The following is a 17,682-nucleotide window of genomic DNA, read 5'->3' as shown; positions in this document are numbered from 1 at the left end:
TGTCTCAAAATTTTGGTCATGATCTGCTGTCTATTTTACTTACTGCATTTCACCTAAAGTTTGGTATGAAATAAAGGACTTTCAGAAACCCATAAATAATACATAATTACACTTTTGAAGGTTTTCTGATTAAGAAATTAATCGAACTTCAAAAAAAAAAAACCCTCTTAAGTGGGTGTAAAAGGTGGATGAATCAGTCAGATTCTAGAAAAATGATCATCTCATTTGCAAAAATGCCACTAAATTTTTTATGAAATATCAGAGCAGGTTGTGGGTGAGAAAACACAGCCTAGAAAACAGGACAGCCCGTTTCCAAGTACAAATTACCAACCCTGAGACATGCCATCATTGGTAATGGTTTGATTAGATCGATAGAGAGCAGGGCTTTAGTTAACTCAGCCAGCGAGCGCCACTGTAGGAAATAGAACCTTAATCAGAGCTTTATTCTCGTCATTCTTTACCAAGAATCTGGTCCCATCCTTGTACCACAAATCACTTCCTCCAATACACAGTTTTGGAGATATGACATTACAACAACAGAGTGATGACCCATTGTGACATGACATCATCACTTTATGGCACGGTAGGGCTAATCTGGTAATTTTAACATGGGATGGTATACACACTATAGAAAACTAAATCACAAAAAATCAGAATGATCCTCTGAATTCTGTTCTTCGGTGGGTTTCGGTTCCCAATATTGCAAAAATAATAATGTTCTGCTGGTAATTTGATGTAAACACAATCATTACCATGTGTAATAACAGACAGGCAAGTAGCCTTACTGTGCTGTAAAGTGATGACGTCATTTTCACTCAGATGTCAGCGTTGTCGTTGATGTAACTCGAAAAGTGCATACTGAAGGCTTTGATCCATGTGACAGTTCACAAAATTCTGGTGATTCCATATTTATTTCTTAAGAGATATGAAACAATGTGTATTTTATTGTAATAAAGCTATGAGCTTGAATGTGACCTTTTTTAAGCGAATGCAAGCAGATTATCTTTGTTTTAGATGGCAGGAATCATATTCCCCGTCAAAAGTAAGTAAAATCCCGTTTACGCATAATTTCATTCCATTAGATTTTCAGATAAAACTATGTAAGTAGCTTTAGTGCATCAGCATTATTGCAGATTTTACATGGATCTCCTAGAAGTAATGGCCAACTTATCTCATCCCACACAATTCATCAATTTTCAGCATTAAATACAAGTCTATCACCATCTTTACCATCCCATTGTTTTCCTTTTGTTTATCTTTCTTTATTTAACTACTGTAAATGGCCTAAACACTCTCCCCAAAAAATACATTTCTTTCAGATCAATAAGTGTCAGTAAGTATAAACTCTGGTTCTTAAACATATGTTCTTAGAGTAGGATATCTTTCTACCTTCCTAACATTCAAGCCTCAAAACTCTTTGCTAAGATCAAGACCTCAGGCAATAGGTGCAACTTCATCATGGACAAAACTTCAAGTCATTTACTGTATGTGTAGATTAATATTTATTTATTCATTTGATTGGTGTTTACACTATACTCAAGAATATTTCACTTATACAACGACAGCCATCATTACGGTGGAAGGAAACTGGGGAAATCCATGACCATCCGCAGGTTGCTGACAGACCTTCCCATGTACGGCCAGAAAGGAAGCCAAGATGAGCTGGATTTGAACTATGCATTGGTGAGTGCATAGAAATAATCTTTTTAAATGAGGGTGTACAAACACATGTATCTGACATTTTTTCACATTAATTGACACACCTACAAATAATGAAATTTTCATATTTAAAAAACTTACGACTTCAGAAAACATGTTTATACATGGAGAGGTTATAACCAAAGCTTGAGAAAATTGTCACACATCATCTGAAGTTCTCAAGGAATGAAAGAACTTTTCTCCTCAAGATAATGACAATCTCTGGGCTGTATATAGTTCTGAGATCACCTAGCAATATTCTATATTATTCTCCTCTTATGTACATTTAAACATTAATTATTTACTCAAATTGGTGAATACATGTTTTTGATAGTTGAGATGAAGGGGTTTTAGTCGTCCCATTCAGAGGACATAAATTTCCCACTGCAGACTTCATTTGAGAACAATTATTACGTACCACTTTTAACTTAAACAATGACTCTCTAGTAACAAAAGTAACTAAAAATAGTCTCAAAGATGTCCGTTAGCACACACAAATAATAGTTTGCATTTGATAACTAGACTTCATACCTTGCTAATGGCAATGCCTTGCCTGAAAAAAGTTCAAATAATGCATACTGGAGGAAATTGTTTTTTGTGGAATATTGTCAGTAAAAACAAAATAATTACATGCATGTGTATTTATCAGGATATAGCTTCTTTACCTGGGGTGGAAACCCATTTCGTCAATTATTGATTAAAAATTCGCTTCAATTCTTTTCAAATGGGAGCCCTGTGATATGTAACAACTCTAAGGGAGATAACTCCTCTTCAGGTCCGATCACGATCTAAGGATTAAGAATTATTCCCCTTGTTCTATTCAGCTGTTGCTAGCCTTTATCCAACTCCAGTTAAAAAAAAAAACAAAAAACATTGGCAATAACATTGGATGATAATCAAATAGGAAAAGTACTACTGCCATAAATTCCTTTTCATAACAACAATTATGTGCCAAAGGCAACAATGTGTATATCCTCTATAAACTTGATTCAAGCAGCACACACTTATGAACATGTTTTTCCAGGGAATGTTAGAGGCCCACTTTTCTAACAAATTTTCAAGGACCCAATTTATTTACTTATTTATTTGATTGGTATTTTACGCCATACTCAAGAATATTACATTTATGCAATGGCAGCCAGCATTATGGTGGGTGGAAACCCACTACCATCTGCAGACTGCTGGCAGACCTTCCCACGTACTTTGGGAGAGGAAACCAGCATGAGCTGGACTTGAGCTCACAGTGCCTGTACTGACCGCGCTAACCAACTGAGCCATGGAGGCCCTTCCAGGATCCAAATATTTGCTTTATTGACTGATAATATGATATAAACATTGCTCCTCTCATGATTTCACATAACCATTTACAGTTCATCCATACAGTTTCTTGTCAGTTTCACGAACGTGTGTTCAGTTAGAGGAACATTCCTTTCACTTATAGGTCTAAAACTCTAAAGCCATTTATACAAAAAGACTGAGTATGGTTTGAATTGGTCATCCAATATCTTTACATTTTAATAAACTTGCATACAAAAACAAGATTCAAACACTAAACAAAGATGAACATTTGTAAAGCAAATTGTTTAAATAAGCACTTTTATTGATTAGTCTCATGCAAAATGTATGAACAGGTAAAATCTTACCTGATAAAATGACAAGGTCCTCAACTTTTCTGGAAGAATGTTACATTTAGTTGATGTACATTGTTATGTTGATGTATACTAGTAGGTTGAATTGTTTGTGAAATGTTCCTTTGATTCAGTGAACTCCATCTTATCAGGGACTCCTCAGTTATGGGCGAAACAAATTTCTCTGGGTACAAGGGCTTTTGAGGCTTAATTGTTTACAGCTAGACTGGGATTTCCTGCTTCAGAAGTTGCACTCATCAAACTCTTCATCTTAAGACACATGACCAATGCTGAAGTCTTGACTTTGAATGAAAAAAAAACACATCATTTATTCTTCTAGGTCAGCGTCAAGACATCAGGTCAAAATTCACACAGGTCAAATGTCAAGGTCATCATCTGGATCTTCCTCATCAAAATCATCTGCCTCATCAGGCTGATAAAAGATCTTTCCTCCTTCCCCTCCTCCAGAAGTGTTGTCTGTCCCAATAACAGGCCTAAGACAAAATAAGACAAGCATAACACTTTCATTTGTCCACATGTAATTATCTTTGAAGGTGTGTTGACCTGAACATCTGAAAACGTGTGTGCATAAGGTGAAAATGTTTGTTTTCAAACCTTGGTAAGATTACAAACCCTAATTCCTCAAGCAACAACAAGCAAATTTATGCACACTTTTAATTTGTTTTTTGAGACACAACAACATTTGTTGAATTTGTATAATTTTATAAGTCAACACAGAATAATGCCCTCAGAATATGCTTGAATAAACACCTTGCCAGCATGTCAAAAGGTTGAACAATTACAGTATTTAATTTTCAAAGAGGTTCAAACTGCAAAAAATAGAACTTTTACAAAAATTCAGTTGGGTTACAAGAGAAACTAGTTTTATAATTTGTGTACCGGTGGACATGAATGCTACTGCAAAAGCAACGTGCTTTTCATGGTGCTGTTCAATCCAAATCGTTATTTCATTTCATTTCATTCAAATTTATGTGGATTTATTATTGTGTACTTATGGGCAAGCATCACCTGTCCATAGCCTTTGTGTAAGGTAGCACCAATTTGCTGCGGGCCTGTTTTTCCTCATCTGTCAGAGAAAGGTTGAAGGTCAGGTTGGCTGTGGGATCCAGTTGCTATGGGTGAAGACATACACAAATTGTTTTAATTTTGTTTAAAATTATTAAGCACAAACTATGTGCATCAAAACAACGTTATCCTGAATGATTTTAACCCATGAGACATTTACAGGCGCTCAAACCTAACAAATTTATTTGAGTGAAATTTAGGAAACAATTGGAAATCTCAAATTTACTGTCTGCATTGTGAGCAAATTTTGTGCATCGAAATAAAGAAATCATGTATCCTTTAAATCCATGAGAGATTTAAAGTCACTCAAAACTAAAACATTTATTAGTAGGAAATCTAGGAAGTAATTGGAAATCTCAAACTTATTGTTTGCATTCAGTAAAAAAAAAACATCCAAAAGGAAAGCACTTTTATGGAAATTCATCAGAATTTCTGTTAATCCATCAGTTATTTATCACACATGTAGTTGTGCAATGGGGGAGAAAACCAATAAAAGATGTGTGACAGGGACATATAAGATATGGGCAGACATAGTCCAGCATATACAGACAACATTTATTCTGATTGGTCCTTACACTTTCAGAAACATCCGTTGCCATGGCATTGGAAGGCTTCCACTCCTCCACATTCTGTACATCCAAGGAGGAATTTACATCAAAGTGTTCAGACTATCCAGGAAATAGATAAAATCTTTATAAACACATGTATATTAATATAAATGTATCAAATTTCACAATGATAAGCAAAAAAATCTATGTGGTTAGCTGCTCTGACAACATTCCAATCTGTGTAGACTATTTTCCCGATGCCAAAAATGAAGCATTCTCTTCTCAAATACAAACATGTACGTTTTTACAATTGTACTTTTTCCCTGAAAATTAATTATTTACCGACATTGCATCGGTCTCAAAAACTGAAAACTAATAATCTGGCACAAACAAAAAACAATGTAATGATATTTAGCACTCCAGTATACATGTACAAAAAAGACTATTACTGTTTTGCAGAAATTCACTGGTTTGCTGTCTAAACAATGATACCATTATGCACATCCGTTCCATACGCACAGGCTTTCTTGCGTGAAGACAACATGTTGCAACTTCAAGTTCATAAAACCTTTTTGATTTTTTTTTTTTTTTTGATTGGTGTTTTACGCCGTACTCAAGAATATTTCACTTATACGACGGCGGCCAGCATTATGGTGGGTGGAAACCGGGCAGAGCCCGGGGGAAACCCACGACCATCCGCAGGTTGCTGGCAGACCTTCTCACGTACGGCCGGAGAGGAAGCCAGCATGAGCTGGACTTGAACTCACAGCGACCGCATTGGTGAGAGACTCCTGGGTCATTACGCTGCGCTAGCGCTTTAACCGACTGAGCCACGGAGGCCCCCTAAAACCTTTTTGAAGATAACCTCTTGTGATCACAATGGTATGGTGGCATTTTTTGTAATTTGTAATTTAACTTTTCCAGTCAATTTCTTCTGAACATCAGTACACTTATAATTACAACTGCACCTGAATTTTCATTTTTTAATTTCTTCTGACCTTTACACTTACAAGTTTAATGACTTTTCCAGATGGTTTCTTGTGAAGTATATTACATATTGCTGCATGGTTTGGTGACTTGGATGGGCAGATCTTCAAAACTGAGGAGGTCACATGATGAATCAAAGTGAGGCTGTGGTCACTATGGAGATCGCCATGCAGAAGGAACACAACCTGGGCAATATTTCCTCCTTCAAAAACAACAACATCCGTCGTCATTAGTCATTATGACAACATCATTTGAGAAGATTTGCAGATTTCAGTACATCTGTAACACATATTCCAAAATGTTCAACTCAATTACAAATCAGGAGTAAGAAAAATGATTTCCACCTTGAAAAAACAAAGCTGGCTATGAAATGAAATTAATTTTTCCACACATACAAGTCAATTGAAATCCTACACTGGCCACAAATCACTATGCTTCCTGTCTTACATGTGCTTATTAAATGTCTGGTTATGAAACAGCAGGCTTTAAGACACATAGCCTAATTTCTCAATGTTTTTGCGAAAGAGCAACTTTCCATGCAATTTATGCACATCCGTAATTTAATTTTGGAGACAAAACTACCCTTGGTTGGATTGGGAAGTTTCAGGGCTTTACGAAAAGTATAATTCTGACAGACTGCAAAGAAGAATGCCTTCAGAATATGTTTCAATAATCACTTTGCAAAAATGTGAAAAAGTTGCAGGATAACAGAATGTTAATTTTGGTCAATATGCTGCTCTAATGCTTTAAACAAGTCTCATAAATCACAAAATCCCACTCAGCACTTACCCTTAAGTTTAGCTTTACAAAGGTTTTGTACAATCTGACAGCTTTTCACAGCACCATGTTGGGTGATCAGTGGGGTGAGTGTATCTATGACAACAGCTGATCTCTGATTGGCTGAGGCTTGACCAGACCTTTGACTTTGGTCTGACAAATATTTCTCGATGTCAGAGTTCACATTCAGACATGATGGCGTTCCCAGCCATCCAAATGTATCTGAAAATCCATCGTGTATGAGCAGCCTGGAATAATTGAGATAACATCAAACAAACATTCAGCGTTTGAAAAACACAGGGTTTGCAGGTACACTTGTAGGACAATTCATTGAGAGTTATCACAGAGTAGTAAACCATCTGATTGACAGTTTTCACACACATTTCTCTTTGCAAAATTCATATGAATTTCTTCATAAGTTTTCATGATTGCTGTTTTATGACAAGAAAAACCTTAGCCCAGAGGAAAGCATTGTGTATGTGAGAAAAGCAATGTTTCCTCACATACACGTTTCCTTGTGGATATGTTCCTTCCACATACAAAAATGTGTCCTCACACATACATTTTCTGCATTTAAAATGTTTTTTTGCATATACAAGGTTTCCTTACACACACAACGACATTTCGTAGCACATCCATTCTTTGCATACACAGCAATGTTTCGTAGCACATCCATTTCATTGCATACACAGCAATGTTTTCTAGCACATCCATTCCATTGCATACATAGCAATGTTTTCTAGCACATCCATTCCTTGCATACACAGCAATGTTTTGTAGCACATCCACTCCTTGCATACACAGTAATGTTTTGTAGCACATACATTCCTTGCATACACAGCAATGTTTCATAGCACATCCATTTCTTGCATACACAGCAATGTTTTGTAGCACATCCATTCCCTTGCATACACAGTAATGTTTTGTAGCACATCCATTCCTTGCATACACAGCAATGTTTTCTAGCACATCCACTCCTTGCATACACAGCAATGTTTCGTAGCACATCCATTCTTTGCATACACAGCAATGTTTCATAGCACATCCATTCCTTGCATACACAGCAATGTTTTGTAGCACATCCATTCCTTGCATACACAGCAATGTTTTCTAGCACATCCATTCTTTGCATACACAGCAATGTTTCGTAGCACATCCATTCCATTGCATATACAGTAATGTTTTGTAGCACATCCATTCCTTGCATACACAGTAATGTTTTGTAGCACATCCACTCCTTGCATACACAGCAATGTTTTGTAGCACATCCATTCCTTGCATACACAGCAATGTTTCGTAGCGCATCCACTCCTTGCATACACAGCAATGTTTTGTAGCACATCCACTCCTTGCATACACAGCAATGTTTTGTAGCACATCCATTCCTTGCATACACAGCAATGTTTTCTAGCACATCCACTCCTTGCATACACAGCAATGTTTTCTAGCACATCCACTCCTTGCATACACAGCAATGTTTCGTAGCACATCCATTCCATGCATACACAGCAATGTTTCGTAGCACATCCATTCCTTGCATACACAGCAATGTTTTGTACCACATCCATTCCTTGAATACACAACAATGTTTCGTAGCACATCCATTTCCTTGCATACACAGCAATGTTTTGTAGCACATCCATTCCTTGCACACACAGCAATGTTTCTTAGCACATCCATTCTTTGCATACATAGCAATGTTTCTTAGCAGATCCATTCCAAAGTTTTCCTTGAACATATTTCCTACAAAAGATTTCCTTGCTTATACAACAGCATTTCCATGTGTATACAACCAAGTTCACTTGCAGGCATCTTCTTGTGTATGCAACAATGTTTCCTTGTGTGTGTCTACAACAATCTGAATGTTTCTGGGTAAACCATTTATACAGCCACATTTCTCTGGTGTAAAATATGCTTAGATGAAGTAAATTCATTGAACATATTTGGGAAATGAATCTGCAAGAGTTGATCATGATCACTGCTTAATGCCACACTTATACAGATTAATCTATGAATAAGGATGCGGGGAGTTTTTGTGTGATATCTTTATAACAGGTTTGTGAGTGGTGGAGGAAACTGGTATGCCCAGAATAACCCACTGTTTATAGAGAGATATCTGAAAAAACATGCTAACTTAAAGCTGCAATTAGATCTATAACGTACCTAACACACAAATTTCATATCAAATCACAAAAAAAAGACATTTGCTGACCTTTCACATGGGTTGAGGAGTTGTGAAGGAGGCTCAAAACACAAAATATGAACCTTGTCTAGTCTGAAAGAGAATTCAATCAAGGTAAAACATAAAATACAAAAGGTCAATCTTCAAATTAAGCTTTCCTAGGGATTATTTACAAATCATGAAATCACTGTAAATAAAGTATGTTGTCATTGAAAATATATTTACATAATTAAAAAAAGTTTTTATTTAAAAAAATATAACAAGAAATCTTAGACCCTGATCAAATAAATAGAAATTCGGTCTCTAGGAATTAAAGAGGGATCATATTATAGTTATTTCCCCTGATAAAGCCCTCTATGAATGCCAATAACACACGACATTTATGATCACTATACATGGGGTTATTAAGCAAATATTACTTTATGTCATTAATTAGTTTATGACAGTAATTACCTCTTTAATAAACTTTTAACAAAAGAGCACAATAACTGTAAACCAGACAGTTCAACAGTATCTGAAAGAGATAAATGCTGAATGAAAACACAAATTTGATACATTTAAACATCAATAAATCTGAGCAGTACAAAGTTAAAGGACACATTTCTTTTTATTTCTTAATATGCAGTTTAGGGTGTGTCTAAACATATAAAAGTACTTAAAAAAGATAGCTTCTTAGCTTTATTCTGGTTCTGAAAAAATGGCTTCAAACAGTTTTTTAAGGCCCCATCAGTCAGTCTGGGTATTAAGTAGCCTGTAGTGGTGACGTCAGTGGTGATAGCTTTGACAAAAATTTCACTTAATAAGGGATTGTGGAGAAGGAGGGTGGGGGGGGGGGGGGGGGGGGGTAGGTTGAGTGGGGATGTTTAGCTCGAATTAGGAGGCACTAAGCAGTAAGTTGCAACCGGGTTTCCAGTAAGCTGGAAATTTCTGATCATTGACACTATGCATAAAATACAGGGGATATTAAAGGTTATAAAATATGCTTTATAATTTAGGATAACTTTCTTTCCATTCAAACCATTTCAGTTCTGTTAACATGTAAATTTATTACCTGAATTTTAATGACAAGTTGATATGTTTCGTGGGAGTATTGTGGGATGTCAATGCATACTGGCATTCAGCGTTTCTTCCAATATGTTTAATATTGAATGATTTATTTGGCTGGTGTTTTATGCTGTGTTAGTGTGTGTGATAAATCAATCTGTGGATTAAGGGGAAAGGGGGGATACTTTTCAGATGTGAAACAAATACTGAATCATCATCTTTGTGTTCAAGTGTCGTGCTGTTTCCCCTTGCATTCCTCCGTTATGCTGTCACCCGCATGTGTGTCGAGATCAAAAGTGCGGGTGTTTTCTCCATGACCTTTCAGAAAGAGTTCAAATCGCACGGATGCAGTGACATTAGTAACTTTTTCAGCATGTTTTTAAATGATTTTTATCAAAACTAGAAGTCACCATATCTCCTAATCAAATACTCCAGTAAGACATTGGTGTAATACCATTCGATATCCCTAGGCATCGAGACAAAAATGATTCAACCAAAAATGAGATTAGCACTACTGGAAGAAAAGTTCATATTGGAACGCTGAAAATCTTTTTAATTAACAGCTTTAATTTATTTCATGGTTGGTTAACGGCTATATTCATGATTTTTTTTTTTCACTTTTACGGTGGTGGTAAATTTATACAGGGGGGAGGGAACTGGAGTTCCTGCAGTAATAAAAAGGGGCATGGTAATCAGGAGAATTGTTTGGGGGCAGTGTGGCACTGGGAATTGGGGTGTAGCACTGCGCCACTCCAAGTAACGCTAGCTAGGAGCCTGATAAACACCAAACTTTGACACGTTACCGGTACTGACAATAAACTTCTCATGTCACACACAGATATACACACCATATTCAATGAGCGTTACAATGCGCAAAGGGTCACACGAGTGTCGTTGACCACTTATTCTCGACATGTCACCACGATCAGAGATAGCATGAGACTATTTTTGAAGATAACGAAAAAATCACACTTGCATAATTCCAGGAAGTGTTTAAACTTCGGTGAGACTAAGGCTAAACTCTACAAGTCCGGATCCCTAAAATGATTTATTTATTCATTTATTTATTTAAATGATGTTTAACGATATATTCAAGAACGTGTAATTGGTCTCTGGAAGGGAGACAATCAGATACTTTCCTCTGGTTAAAATTTATTTAACAGGGGGGAACGAGCAACAACAACACCATGCGTTTATCGCGTGTTTTTACCTTCGATGCAAACAACAGAGGATCTCTCTCGTCCACTGACAAGATCACCTAACATGGCAAATATAAATAGATGAATGTAACATGTCAAATGAGGTATCTCAAATAAATCATGCTATTTCTCTACGATCACAAGATCAACTTGAAACGAAACCACATTGTTGTCTATGGGCGCCGACATCTTTGTGCATTCCGCACTGAAGAAAACAATAACTAATGTCCAGAGTAATATTTCGACAGAACACTGATGATTTAGTAGATATCAAACGATAAAACTGAAAAAGGAATTAAAAAACAAACCAGGGTCAACTTGTTTTTCTCCAATGAAAAGCAGACTTGTATTTGTCAACATGGCCGCGTGGAAACCAATGATGCGTCTGTCAAAAGCAATTTTTACCTTTCCCCTTGTTTTATTGTTGTAACACCAAGATACATAAAGTTGCAGGTAATTGTGTACTTCGTAAGTGTAAAGCGTGAATTGTTAAATGCTTTGCATAGCGTGACATACATTACATTACAGGATGAGGACTTGTTGCCAATGTAAACAGAACTGAGAAAGGATCGATTCGTTTATATTTTAACCTTCGGCTCGCACCTCCGCTGATGAAGCGAGGACGTTTTTATTCTTACCAAATTACGCACTAAATGCATAAGAATACGGAGATCAAGTCGGGTCAGGTAGATTTAAAAAAAATATATATACATATTTAAATAAAATTCACTACAAGGTCGTATGCCCTCATAGTCCCAAATGGCTATTTCAACTCTTCTCCATTTCTGGGGCTGGCGGAGTATCATAGCCGCAGCGGCAGTGTATGGCAAGCATCACACTGTTTCACACCATGCCCAAGAAGTCCATTCTACACGATGTGTATAGCCCAAAGCAGGTGTCAACTTTGGCTCTTACCTCGCAGGTCGCCTGCACTCTCAACATTCTAGGTATATTCCACTAGGTCACACACCAGTCCAGCTTCAGCAATGACTGTCACACTAGTTTTCGCTTATTATCAAGTCGATTTGAAACGGTGTATGTTTTACCATTGACTGCTCCTGTGCCTGAGATACCGGTACTCTGCCAGCCCAGTACAAATCAAAGAGATGAGCTGAAATAGCCACCTGAGGCTAATATCCTGACTGTATCTAACACAACCAATGAGTTTACACCAATACAATATTATAATTGTGGGACATGGTTTGACCGATCACGGGTGTCACTGTTCAGTTTTAAAGATTTTGTGATGTCACCATGTGTCTCAATGCAAGGGTAAGGAAAGGGTGTAAAATGACTCGCAGGTAGGTGACATGAAACAAGTGATCAAGTGTTAACGGTCTTGAGTGGTTTATTTACTTCCATGTTACTGTTTATCTCAGAGAGAACATTTAAACCACAATTCTATTAAATCAGTCAGTCATTGTATTAAACATGTTTTCTTATTATAATAGTCATTAAGTTGTCAATACCAGTTTTTGGATGAGAGCAATGTCTCTCCCCTGTACACTGAACATTTACCTTTCAGTCATCCTGTTATACATTTATTTGTGAATGAAATTATCTTAATTTGTTTTACAGGTATTTTATAACTGAAGATGCAGCAAACAAATTAATGAGATCAAGTGTTCAGAATTCCCATGTCCTTTCAAAGACGGAGAAGCAGAGGCCACCCCACCCAGCCAGAGATCCCCGATGCAGCACAGATAAGGTTGGTTTAGAACGGGCATGTTCATGTACCATTCTCGCAGCATATGACAAAGTGGTGATAAAGGACTCGTCTACTTTGTTTTAGTCAGTGAGTGGTATATTTACCATTTAATTCATACTTGTAGGCCATTAAAGATGTTTGGCTCAGTTTCATTCTCGGACAAGGCATTTTCAAGATTCCTGTATTCAGGGATGAGAATTTTCAGCTGATTAGCTGATTTCAGTTGCTTCGAAGGGAAATAATGATTTTCAGATTATCTGTTGTGGACCAAAATGGCTAATACTAAGTATTTTACTCCTGGTGGTTTAGTTCAGCTGACTATGCTGTGCATGGGGTCTTTGTTGCAAGAAGTAGTTAAAGCTGCTCTCCTATGTGGTCTTACATGTACATTACAGTTACTGCCTGAGATTGAGGCATTCAAGCTGGATGATCACCTAGTCAAGGCCGTCTTTTGTCACAGAGGTCGCAAAGCGACCAAGGTGACAAAAGACAGCCAAAACTGGTTGATCGTCTAGCTTTGTCACCTCAACCAAACACAGTAACTGACTTACACAGTTGTTTCATTGTTTGGCAAGAGTCATTTATTTCATGAAATCGATGTTTTAGCAACTAAAGTGGGACAAATTTTTCTAAATATTAAAATTCATGATAATTAACATGTATGTGACGCACATATATAGGCTTATGAGACTATGTATTTTGCTGATATAGTAGCGATATTGATGTGGTCTTACATGAAGCTCTTAATATGTTATGAATTACATATGGCGTGGTGGCAAACTACATAGGTTTACCACATACATTTACTTCATATTATCATAGCCCAAAGTTAGTTGTTCGCATTAACCAATTTACTAAGTTTTTCAAACAAAGGTAAACAGAGTTTAAAGGTACCCACTAAGTTTCCTTTCGTTAGCCTGAAAGAATGCTGCAAATTTCTATGTTTATATAGCCCTCAAACACTTTTTATCAGCAGAGCTTGATCTATCGAGACTCAAGGAAAATGATATTTCTGATCACTGGCTTTCTCTGATCAAATACCACAGACCAAAAACCAATCCTCAGCAATGCTGTGTACAGCTTTAAATAAATAACTTTGTGGAGATGCACGCAACAACTCATTTTGAAGCTTTAACAGATATATTTTGCTTACTGCAAGTAACACATTTGCTCGAAAGAACAAATATAGTAGCTCATAAAATTTAATCCGCTATGCAGATATGCAAACATGTTTATCTTTATTTGTTTTAAATAGTTGGGACAGAGGGCGTTATGCCACTTGAGGTGTTGTTGTTGTTGTTGTTGAAAAGTCTCAGCACCCAGAAAATACAGTATCATGGTATGATGATGGCCTTACCCGGCTTCCATAGAACGGTGTAACAGGACCAGTTTTCTAGTGCTTATACTAGCGATAGGAGTCGAGGAATACCCAAAAGCTGAGATGGTAGAGAGCCAGACTACGGACATAAAGATTCGATTTCAAATCCTGATGAGTGAGACAGCCAATTTTTACATGGAATCTGCAAAATTAGTACGTCACTTTAACACTTGGTACGCATCACTTGAACACCCAGTATGCATCACTTTAACACCTATTGTGATCTGCAAGCAAACCGATGGATACGTTGGATGAATGACCCACGGGATGCAATAAAGCCAGTGTGTAAAATAAGTTATCGTTACTGACAAACTTTCCCATATGTGACACACATATATACACATCAGATTGGTGGAAGAAGTGGTACTCAACCAATGCTAGGCTGCACAGTTAAATGGCCACACAAGTTTGTTACTGTCAAAGACATCGTAAGCGTAGCAGTAATAGAAATGTTTTGTAGATAGGCAGCATTCAGATTCATTAATATCGTGGCAGTTAACTGTCTGCATCTGTTGATTAACATTAACATTAAAAATACCTACATGGCTAAAATTGTTAGGGTAAAGAGTGCTTGTTATTCATACAGAATCATCATAAGTTTCTTTCTTTTTTCAGAAAATTTCAACGTACTGTGCCCTGTTCTCAGCCACAGTCTACAAAAACGAACGAGTTGTTAAAGATGGTACAACCAGGTCATCACCATGGTTACCAGCCAGCTCCTCCCCATCGTCCTCCTTCAGCACGATCAACCAGTCGCAGAGCTTCCCAGTTTCGACCTCCAAGCCGAGAGAAAACTAGCTACAACTTGTATGAATCTCGTAAGTGCTTTCAAAATGTGCCCACGGCTTTTCACAGTTCATCTAAAAAGCTTCCCCATGATTTATTTATTTGATTGGTGTTTTATGCTGTACTCCAGAATATTTCACTTATACGACGGCAGCCAGCATTATGGTGGGTGGAAACCCACAACCATCTACAGGTTGCTGGCAGACCTTCCCACTTATGGCCGGAGAGGAAGCCAGCATGAGCTGGACTTGAACTCACAGCGACCGCATTGGTGAGAGACTCCTGGGTCATTACGGTAACTTCCCAGACAAGACCGAATGAATTAAGTGATTATATCAATGTGTTTATTCTTTAGGTTTATCCCAAGGAAGTTCTACTGACAACCCTTCCAGAGATGTATATTCCAGAGCATCTTCAGTGTCTGTATCACGACCATCATCTTCCTTGTCAAAATACAACCCTTTGCCCCCTATTGGCTACCGGACTGTTCATCAGTTTGAAACGGACATTGGGGACACAACAGATCTTAGTAACTCATTCCGCAAACTCAGTGTGGACATTTGTGTGCCTTCAGGCGAGGACTCATCTGAGGCATGTTATTCAGCAGGCTACAATAAATCAACAGATTTTACTAGGCAGACCTTAGTGACTCAGGGAAGAAGGGAGACAACCTCAACCATTCAGACAAGACAGAAGACAACTCTTGGTGAAAAGTCTTCGCATGTAAACCGGGTTATGTCTCCCAACAGGACAGAAAAAGAGGAGAATGGGAATGTCACTGCTGAGAATCTTACGCTGGATATACTGTCACCAGGGAGGTCAGATGACAGACCGGAAAAACTAACGATTGCTCTAAAGCTTCCAGATGGACGGAGGTTCCAGCAGTGTTTTCCAGTCGCATCTTCCCTGCAGTCAGTGCTACAGTTTGTAGAAACTGAGAGTGGACTAAACTTTAATGGATTCAGTTTGATTCAGAATTCCCCAAAGCGAATATTCAATGACTTGTCGCAGACTTTAGTGGACTGTCAGCTGGAGGATCGTACATTACTGTATATAGACAAAGATGACTAGTCCTATCTTGTGGTAGTGGTGTACTGCTGGTACAAATGAGGTCAGAGGCATCTGCATTTAGAAGTATGTGCAGATGAACACTGGCTGATGACTGGGAGATGTAACAATATAAACTGGAAGAGGAAACTACAAGAGGTAATATTTCTGTTTTTTGACACAGCTGGCAATTTTCCCCTGCACATATTCAGGTGTGTAGTGGTAGTGTGGTACTTGGTCCTTGCCACAGGTGTGTCAGTTGTTATGCCGTTAACTTTTGTTGTGCACGATAATCCTTGGCCAATACAGTGCCATTTTACGTACAACTTAATTTTGAAGAAGTGGTCCCAGATGATTATATTACAGTTACAAGAAACTCAGGTGTCCACAACCACATGTGATACAGATGGCTGCAACAGAATGTGGTAAAATGTCCACGATTGTGTGATACATGTCCACAATTGTGTGCGATACAGATGTCCACAACTGTGTGTGATACAGATGTCCACAACTGTGTGTGATACAGATGTCCACAATAACAGATGCAGATGACCAGTTGTGTGTGATACAGACATCTGCAACAGCATGTGATATAGATATCCACAACAGCATGCGGTAAAACGTGCACAGGTGTGATACAGATGTCCACAACCATATGTGATGAGATATCCACAACCATATGTGATGCAGATGTCCACAACCATATGTGATGCAGATGTCCACAACCATGTGATGCAGATATCCACAACTGTGCCAGAGGCCTGCAACAATGTGATACAGATGTCCACAACAGCATGATGTGATACAGATGTTCACAACAGCATATGATACAAATGTTCACAACAACATGTGAAACGAATGTCCACATTGGTGTGCAATACAGATGTCCACAGTCGTATGTGATACAGATTTCCACAGTAGTATTTGACACAAATGTCTATAAAAGCATGTGGTGCAGTGTGTGATACAGATGTCCACAACAGCATGATGTGATACAGATATTCACAACCACATGTGATACAGGTGTCCACAACAGCTTGTGAAACCAATGTCCACAATGGTGTTTAGATATCCACTACATCATGTGATAGGGATGTCCACAACAGCATGTGATGAAGATGTCCACTACCATGCGTGATACACATCATGTGAAATAAATGTCCACATTGGTGTGATACAGATGTCCAAAGCAGCATATGATTCAGATGTCCACAGTGATGTTGTGATGCAGATGTCCACTATGTGATACTTGGCTGCACTTACATGTATGTGTTAGAATAACTCATGATATGGATGGTTTCCTGAATGTTGAGCAAATCTTAGAGGGCATTTAATATTTGTCAACGTGTTTGATTTTCCACTGAGTGTTGATTTTAATTATGAGAAAAATGAGAAAATTGTAGATACTAGCCACACAGTATATATTTGTAAATAAATATGTATTTGTAAATATAGACTCAGTAACATTCAAACATCAGTATACCTACACTGACTGTATCACTGATGCTTTAAATAGCTAGTGAGGCTTTCATAGATGGCTTTATCTGCTTGCAGCAAGTACATGTACACATGGAAATCCATAACATTATTTCTAAGTAAACCTGTCTACTTTCA

At 37.7% G+C, this 17,682-nt stretch overlaps 2 protein-coding genes across 2 annotated transcripts; one reads left to right on the top strand and one right to left on the bottom strand.

Annotated features, from left to right (window-relative positions):
• Positions 1-1,395: 1,395 nt before the first annotated feature.
• LOC135475745 (elongator complex protein 5-like) lies at positions 1,396-11,215 on the bottom strand. Its single transcript, XM_064755680.1, has 8 exons — positions 11,161-11,215; positions 9,360-9,420; positions 8,937-8,999; positions 6,737-6,972; positions 5,971-6,149; positions 4,988-5,080; positions 4,356-4,459; positions 1,396-3,820 (listed from the first exon to the last, which is right to left on the bottom strand). The coding sequence occupies exons 1-8, from the start codon at positions 11,213-11,215 to the stop codon at positions 3,703-3,705; spliced, it is 909 nt and encodes a 302-aa protein (XP_064611750.1). The 3' UTR covers positions 1,396-3,702.
• Positions 11,216-11,504: 289 nt separating this feature from the next.
• Positions 11,505-17,682, top strand: LOC135475444 (UBX domain-containing protein 10-like). The gene is made up of 4 exons (XM_064755347.1): positions 11,505-11,602; positions 12,728-12,857; positions 14,851-15,053; positions 15,377-17,682. The coding sequence occupies exons 2-4, from the start codon at positions 12,787-12,789 to the stop codon at positions 16,090-16,092; spliced, it is 990 nt and encodes a 329-aa protein (XP_064611417.1). The 5' UTR covers positions 11,505-11,602; positions 12,728-12,786; the 3' UTR covers positions 16,093-17,682.

The sequence above is a fragment of the Liolophura sinensis genome, chromosome 9 (assembly GCF_032854445.1).
Source record: "Liolophura sinensis isolate JHLJ2023 chromosome 9, CUHK_Ljap_v2, whole genome shotgun sequence".
NCBI classification, from domain to species: domain Eukaryota; kingdom Metazoa; phylum Mollusca; class Polyplacophora; order Chitonida; family Chitonidae; genus Liolophura; species Liolophura sinensis.
This window is presented reverse-complemented; position numbering and strand designations above follow the sequence as displayed.

Bases quoted from the DNA above. Each gene is read 5' to 3' on its own strand.
- LOC135475745 (XM_064755680.1), bottom strand. From the start codon at position 11,215: ATGTTAGGTGATCTTGTCAGTGGACGAGAGAGATCCTCTGTTGTTTGC. The intron at 9,000-9,359 runs GTAATTACTGTC...ATTCTCTTTCAG, and splicing joins GTTAAAAGTTTATTAAAGAG to ACTAGACAAGGTTCATATTT. The intron at 6,150-6,736 runs GTAAGTGCTGAG...TTGTTTTTGAAG, and splicing joins TTGTAAAGCTAAACTTAAGG to GAGGAAATATTGCCCAGGTT.
- LOC135475444 (XM_064755347.1), top strand. From the start codon at position 12,787: ATGTCCTTTCAAAGACGGAGAAGCAGAGGCCACCCCACCCAGCCAGAG. The intron at 12,858-14,850 runs GTTGGTTTAGAA...TTCTTTTTTCAG, and splicing joins CCCGATGCAGCACAGATAAG to AAAATTTCAACGTACTGTGC. The intron at 15,054-15,376 runs GTAAGTGCTTTC...TTTATTCTTTAG, and splicing joins CTACAACTTGTATGAATCTC to GTTTATCCCAAGGAAGTTCT.